The sequence below is a fragment of the Oncorhynchus mykiss genome, chromosome 5, assembly GCF_057628025.1.
Source record: "Oncorhynchus mykiss isolate SJ-2025 chromosome 5, ASM5762802v1, whole genome shotgun sequence".
Classification (NCBI taxonomy): Eukaryota; Metazoa; Chordata; class Actinopteri; order Salmoniformes; family Salmonidae; genus Oncorhynchus; species Oncorhynchus mykiss.
This window is the reverse complement of record NC_143026.1, coordinates 79,357,605-79,365,855: the sequence shown is the minus strand read 5'-3', so window position 1 is coordinate 79,365,855 and position 8,251 is coordinate 79,357,605. Positions and strand designations below refer to the sequence as shown.

Below are 8,251 nucleotides of genomic sequence, written 5' to 3'. Positions count from 1 at the left end.
ACGTCATTTCAGAAAGGTTAGAATGTTGAATTAGCCTTCAAAGCAAACGGGTATAAAATATGTAGGCTATAATAACAAGTGTAAATAAAACTTATTGTCCACAACTCTGCACACTATCAACAGTATTGCATTTGTCACAAATATACAATGAAATAGTCAGCCACTGATCAATGTAATTGTTTTTCCAGCAGTCGTCGCAGTTTACCAAGGAAGTTACATATGTGTACTGATTGATACCTTGGGGGGCGCTCCTCATTCACTTGAAACACCGTGAAAATTAGCGTGTGACCAATGGGGTTTGATATGCAAATATGAGGCGCTCGAACTTCAACTTCCACAGTGAACTGTGGGGAAATATGAGAAAAAGAGCAGACACGAGGTCGCGAATTTAACTGGGACGTGGAGAGCGACCATCTGTGGATATCCTGCCTTCAACGTGGATATTTTCTAATGTGCAATATGACTTTTGAGGAAACCAGCGGAGAAAACTCTACAGAAAGGTAGCTAGCTGAGATTATTTTTTGCAACTTGTATGTAATGAAAGCTTCAATTGTCAGCTAAATGTACGTCATTTGGCAAGCAATCCAGTAATAGCAGCTATGTGATGTCAATGTCCCGGTATGCACGAGCGCTTGGCTGAGCATGTCTAAGCTAACCTAGTTAGCTATGCAGTTGGCTAGATAGGTAGTTATATACTTTCTATAATGTTGCATGCTGACTAAATATCGATACTTAGTTTTTTGGTCCATGTATCACCCACCATCAATATGCTTGTTTGTTGTTGTGCAACCTCAGGATGGATTCGGTGGCTAAAGCACTGGAGGAGGTTCTCAGCTCCGCGTTACCTCAGGGTTGCATTACTGTCGGGGTATACGAGGCAGCCAAGTCACTCAATGTGTAAGTAGATAGCAAATGACGCACATTCAGCAATATTATAACGTTATTAGCTAGTAATAAATCCATTCTGAAATAACTAAATGCAAGGAGTGAAGTACATTATGTTTCAATAAATTCTTACGCAATGAAACTGTAATAAACATTCTGGCAACTAAATTAATATATTCTGCTTGTTTAACAAATTGTGTTGTCATTTAAATCATCAGTGACCCGGATAATGTGGTGTTGTGCCTCCTGGCGACGGACGAGGAACAGGTAGAAGACGTGGCCCTCCAGATCCACTTCACACTTATCCAGGCGTTCTGCTGTGAGAACGACATCAACATCCTGCGGGTCAGCAACATGAGGCGCCTCGCTGAGATCCTTGGAGGAGTGAAGCCAGGAGGAGAGCCAATGGACATGCACTGTGTACTAGTTACTGTATGTGTCATTACATTGTTCATACTCCCCATATCCCTGCACTAAACAGTGCTAGACTTGTATATCATTTACTCAGCTGGGGTCTCTGCAGGTGTGGCACTTTATGCACATTATGCCAGCTAGGTTATTACATTTTTTTTTGTGGATGCTAAATATTTGCAGGTCAAGAGCTTTGAATACAGAATCAAAATCCTAGATGCATACAAATATTCGATTTTAATGGCTACAACATCTGGTCTAGTAGTTTTATGTCCTCATTCATTGCTCTGCTCTTTTAAATCTAATCCAGTTGACTGCAGCCACCTGATCTGTAGTGATGTGGGTTGCGTAGTGGTCTGACGTAGCTTACGCTGGCTGCAGTACTCCAAGTGATCTGACTCCAGTTACTGGGACTGCGTACAAATGGCATAGGAATAGGGTGCCATTTGGGATGTAATCTATACATTTGTTGGCTGAGTTGGCAGAGCGATGTGTACTCTAGCTGTTCTTCCTGTGGGCCACTAGTATTTCTTCAAACACACATTCCAGGAAATGAAGCTGAGCTCATAGGAGAAAGACGATGAATGATTGCATGTTTGCAGAGCGATTCTTAGAATGCAGAAGTCAGCATGGAGACATTTTTATGCACTGCTCATACACTTCCTTAGTAGTAATCTGATCTATGAAGCACACTAGCAGGCCATACAGATCATATAGGATCTTAATTTGATTCCCCTGTTGCAGAACCTTCCTGCAATTCAAGAAATGTAAAACTTGTAATGTATTTGAGGTTTAAAAAGGCTTCTGAAGTTTTGTCATTTCTACTTAGAAATGTCAGACTTGATTTCCCCTTGTATCAACCCCTACAAAAATGTCTGTCAATTATAATCCACATAATACTTGACATTTCCTGTTGCTGCAGGAATAGTTTTCCTGCTGTAGCAAACTGGCTCTACTTGTTACTGTAACCACACCAGTTGCAGATAACCCTTATTTTATTATGGTTATTAGAAATCACTTTTTATCCCTATATTTGATGAATACATTTAGAAAGCACAGCAGTAGATGTGTGCTGATTAACTGTGTAAGTAGTTAGTTATGGTAACCTTAGGCCTAACTGATTACGGTTGTTGTACACATTTATTAGGTCTGTATTTGAATGCATACGTTTTTAGAAAGCAGCATTAGCCTGACTGTGTTTTCCCTTCCTCTTCACAGAACCCCCAGTTGACCACATGGAAGGACCCAGCTCTGAGCAAAGTGAATCTCTTCTGTAGAGACAGTCGAATCCTGGACCAGTGGGTCCCCATTATCAACCTACCTGACTGATGACTCTACCCATGTTGTGCACTTTATATGGAAACATCGCACACTGCACTAGATCTGTGTAATAACCCCTTTGTTGGACCTCTCATGAACAACCTTGATTCTGCCAGAGGGAGATAGAGGACCAGGAAATCTCCCCAAAAATAACAAGAAAATCTCCAACTCCAACAAAATTTGCTGGATCAGTGTGGATTTTAATGCAGAGGTTTCGGCTGAGGAAGAGTGATTCAGCATTCTAGGTTCCAAGACTGCCATGGTAACAATGATGACTGTAATTACAAGGCAACGGTTGGTCATTGGTATGACTGTGCCCTCCTTGCTGGGAAGAGCCATTACAGGAAGCGGAATCATGTGAGCACACACAGCAGAACACACTAGACACAGGTGGTGGTGAGCAGAGCAGAGAACACCAGGCAACAGGGGATTGGAATCTACTGGAGGATCAGACAACTGACTACAAGGAATTGACCGGACTCAATTTAAAAGGACAGGATTTTACTGAAATGGACTGGAGTAGTCTGAACTACAGGTTGGATAATGCCTCAAGGAAAGTGGACAAATCTCAACTGTAATTTATATGATGTTGATCATCTCTGAATTGTTGTTTTGAGAATTATTTAAATAAAAAAAGGGAAGATATTGTCAGGACAAGGCAATGTATTGTCTTAAACATTAACTTGTTGTTTTATTTTAATTAATATGTTTGCGTTAATTTAATGAATTGTATTTATGTTGCAATGTTCATCAACAGCTACCTTTGTAGAGAAATAAACAGAACTGAACTAAACATTTAATTGTTTTGCTTGTTTGGAATTAATGCAGTGAGTTATGGGTATCATTCTGCAGGTTTTTGATTCACCTGTCAGCAACATCACTCACAGGACTAATAATGCATCTCTGTCAAGGCAGTGGAAAACGGGCACTGAACAAGGATTCTGTTTGCACCAAGCTTGGTCAAAGAGGCTTTTCACCGAGGTCGCTAGATAATTCACAGAGGTCGCTAGATAATTCACAGAGGTCGCTAGATAATTCACAGAGGTCGCTAGATAATTCGCAGAGGTCGCTAGATAATTCACCGAGGTCGCTAGGTAATTCACGAGGTCGCTAGATAATTCACAGAGGTCGCTAGATAATTCACTGAGGTCGCTAGATAATTCACAGAGGTCGCTAGATAATTCACAGAGGTCGCTAGATAATTCACCGAGGTCGCTAGATAATTCACTGAGGTCACTAGATAATTCACAGAGGTCGCTAGATAATTCACTGAGGTCACTAGATAATTCACTGAGATCACTAGATAATTCACCGAGGTCACTAGATAATTCACTGAGGTCACTAGATAATTCAGCACAATTCCAGCAGCAGCATCTTATGTCATTGCTCGTAGGTAGTGTTTTTCTTCTCAGCTGTAGGTGTTAACTGCAAGCCTCAGTTCAGGGGAATGGAATGCAACACTTTCAAGTGATCTTTCATATTCAGCTGAGTAAAGAAAGGTGCACTGTTTAACCGGGTGCAAAAAGCTAGTACTTAGTTTTGCGTGTATTTAGTATGTAACATACACCATGTCTCAACAATACATCACTCCATTGACACCAATGGTAAACACTACAGTGTTGGTTATTTACACCCAAGGACACAAAGTCCATGTAACAACAGTTCCACACCCTGCATTCACATCAACATGTTTTAATTAAAAACGTCACACAGGAGGGAGAAGGAGAATTTCCACATACATATAGTTAGTTTCCTTGTGTGATGAACAGCATCAGGGTGTTTGTGTGATCACCATGACAACCCTTGCTGTCACCGAGGCTCTCTGTTCGAACACAGAAACACCCTCTGTTCAAACACACCTGGCAGGGACAAAAATAGCCAGAGAGGAAAGAAAATATATATTACTAACCAGCACACTCAGGGGACACCAGAAGTGATTGTGTGTGTGTGCAGCAGAGAAAAGCAGGGGGACAAAGCCCTCAAAGAGCAGCTGATGAAACAATGTTCACACCCTCACAGTGGGGGTACTACTGACCACTGATTTCATCATGGCTATAAATAGACCCTATGAATGGAGGTGAGGCAATCACACTCACAGTGACGCACTGATAGTAATAATAGTGTTACAAATTAGAAGGCAACACAAGCAGTGCAGGCTGTTAACCACAAACCACCTAATGTCACGTCAGCATGATGACCTGCAATGTGGCTGTACTCCTGTGGCATCTTAATAACACAACGGAGCATTCAATTATACATTTTTGTCATTTAGCTTTCCCAACCTTTCCGGGGGCAATAACCACACATTTCTTTCACAGCATTGTATGTTTCAGGGCAAGTCACCATAGCTGTCTTTGCATGGGAGACATGGGTGTGAGCCCACATCGCCAGTCATCAGATCAACTCTAAGCAGTAGAATGCTATGCTGATTTGACCTGGAGTGAGTGAGAATAGAGGAAAGTTGCAAGTGGGCTACTACCTTCTCCCGAGGTAGAAATCTAGTGGTTTTAGTGGATATAGGAACAAACTATAAAACCATAAAGGTCCAAATGAACTGCAGGTCAGGAATGGAACTTCAGTCCTGTGGGTGAAACAGTGTGGATTGGAGGTTAGGAGAAGGTCAGTACACTGCAACCTCACTCCTCTGAATTTCACAAGAGTCATGGAAGAATTGCTAGGCTGGGGGCACCACCAGTCAAACTAAACACACATGACACAAATGACAGGAATGCAACTAGGAGGAGCAAGCATAACTTATGAACAGAACACAGGGACATTACTCTGATGAACTCTGAATAGTCAGCCGTATATATCCCCCCCCAAGCAGACGGCTCTGAATGAACTTTATTTGACTCTTTGCAAACTGGAAACCATTTATCCGGAGGCTGCATTCATTGTAGCTGGGGATTTTAACAAAGCTAATCTGAAAACAAGACTCCCTAAATTTTATCAGCATGTCGATTGCGCAACCAGGGGTGGAAAGACCTTGGATCATTGTTACTCTAACTTCTGCGACGCATATAAGGCCCTGCCCCGCCCCCCTTTCGGAAAAGCTGACCACGACTCCATTTTGTTGATCCCTGCCTACAGACAGAAACTAAAACAAGAGGCTCCCACGCTGAGGTCTGTCCAACGCTGGTCCGACCAAGCTGACTCCACACTCCAAGACTGCTTCCATCACGTGGACTGGGACATGTTTCGTATTGCGTCAGACAACAACATTGACGAATACGCTGATTCGGTGTGCGAGTTCATTAGAACGTGCGTTGAAGATGTCGTTCCCATAGCAACGATTAAAACATTCCCTAACCAGAAACCGTGGATTGATGGCAGCATTCGCGTGAAACTGAAAGCGCGAACCACTGCTTTTAATCAGGGCAAGGTGTCTGGTAACATGACTGAATACAAACAGTGCAGCTATTCCCTCCGCAAGGCTATCAAACAAGCTAAGCGTCAGTACAGAGACAAAGTAGAATCTCAATTCAACGGCTCAGACACAAGAGGCATGTGGCAGGGTCTACAGTCAATGACGGACTACAGGAAGAAATCCAGCCCAGTCACGGACCAGGATGTCCTGCTCCCAGGCAGACTAAATAACTTTTTTGCCCGCTTTGAGGACAATACAGTGCCACTGACACGGCCTGCAACGAAAACATGCGGTCTCTCCTTCACTGCAGCCGAGGTGAGTAAGACATTTAAACGTGTTAACCCTCGCAAGGCTGCAGGCCCAGACGGCATCCCCAGCCGCGCCCTCAGAGCATGTGCAGACCAGCTGGCCGGTGTGTTTACGGACATATTCAATCAATCCCTATACCAGTCTAGTGTTCCCACATGCTTCAAGAGGGCCACCATTGTTCCTGTTCCCAAGAAAGCTAAGGTAACTGAGCTAAACGACTACCGCCCCGTAGCACTCACATCCGTCATCATGAAGTGCTTTGAGAGACTAGTCAAGGACCATATCACCTCCACCCTACCTGACACCCTAGACCCACTCCAATTTGCTTACCGCCCAAATAGGTCCACAGACGATGCAATCTCAACCACACTGCACACTGCCCTAACCCATCTGGACAAGAGGAATACCTATGTGAGAATGCTGTTCATCGACTACAGCTCGGCATTCAACACCATAGTACCCTCCAAGCTCGTCATCAAGCTTGAGACCCTGGGTCTCGACCCCGCCCTGTGCTACTGGGTACTGGACTTCCTGACGGGCCGCCCCCAGGTGGTGCGGGTAGGCAACAACATCTCCTCCCCGCTGATCCTCAACACTGGGGCCCCACAAGGGTGCGTTCTGAGCCCTCTCCTGTACTCCCTGTTCACCCACGACTGCGTGGCCACGCACGCCTCCAACTCAATCATCAAGTTTGCGGACGACACAACAGTGGTAGGCTTGATTACCAACAACGACGAGACGGCCTACAGGGAGGAGGTGAGGGCCCTCGGAGTGTGGTGTCGGGAAAATAACCTCACACTCAACGTCAACAAAACTAAGGAGATGATTGTGGACTTCAGGAAACAGCAGAGGGAACACCCCCCTATCCACATCGATGGAACAGTAGTGGAGAGGGTAGCAAGTTTTAAGTTCCTCGGCATACACATCACAGACAAACTGAATTGGTCCACTCACACAGACAGCATTGTGAAGAAGGCGCAGCAGCGCCTCTTCAACCTCAGGAGGCTGAAGAAATTCGGCTTGTCACCAAAAGCACTCACAAACTTCTACAGATGCACAATCGAGAGCATCCTGTCGGGCTGTATCACCGCCTGGTACGGCAACTGCTCCGCCCTCAACCGTAAGGCTCTCCAGAGGGTAGTGAGGTCTGCACAACGCATCACCGGGGGCAAACTACCTGCCCTCCAGGACACCTACACCACCCGATGTCACAGGAAGGCCATAAAGATCATCAAGGACATCAACCACCCGAGCCACTGCCTGTTCACCCCGCTATCATCCAGAAGGCGAGGTCAGTACAGGTGCATCAAAGCTGGGACCGAGAGACTGAAAAACAGCTTCTATCTCAAGGCCATCAGACTGTTAAACAGCCACCACTAACATTGAGTGGCTGCTGCCAACACACTGACACTGACTCAACTCCAGCCACTTTAATAATGGGAATCGATGGGAAATGATGTAAATATATCACTAGCCACTTTAAACAATGCTACCTTATATAATGTTACTTACCCTACATTATTCATCTCATATGCATACGTATATACTGTACTCTATATCATCGACTGTATTCTTATGTAATACATGTATCACTAGCCACTTTAACTATGCCACTTTGTTTACATACTCATCTCATATGTATATACTGTACTCGATACCATCTACTGTATCTTGCCTATGCTGCTCTGTACCATCACTCATTCATATATCCTTATGTACATATTCTTTATCCCCTTACACTGTGTACAAGACAGTAGTTTTGGAATTGTTAGTTAGATTACTTGTTATTACTGCATTGTCGGAACTAGAAGCACAAGCATTTCGCTACACTCGCATTAACATCTGCTAACCATGTGTATGTGACAAATAAAATTTGATTTGATTTGATTTGAATACACAGTTTCCGTAGGTTTTTACCATGGATCTGTAGGCTTAACGGCAATGCCAACAGAACAGACT

General features: G+C 44.0%; 1 protein-coding gene across 1 annotated transcript; it reads left to right on the top strand.

The window, feature by feature from the left end:
* Positions 1 to 300: 300 nt before the first annotated feature.
* gadd45ab (growth arrest and DNA damage inducible alpha b) lies at positions 301 to 3,409 on the top strand. Its single transcript, XM_021604443.3, has 4 exons — positions 301 to 500; positions 796 to 897; positions 1,104 to 1,317; positions 2,515 to 3,409. Exons 1-4 carry the CDS (start codon positions 451 to 453, stop codon positions 2,623 to 2,625), a joined length of 477 nt encoding a protein of 158 aa, XP_021460118.1. The 5' UTR covers positions 301 to 450; the 3' UTR covers positions 2,626 to 3,409.
* The last annotated feature ends 4,842 nt before the right edge of the window (positions 3,410 to 8,251 follow it).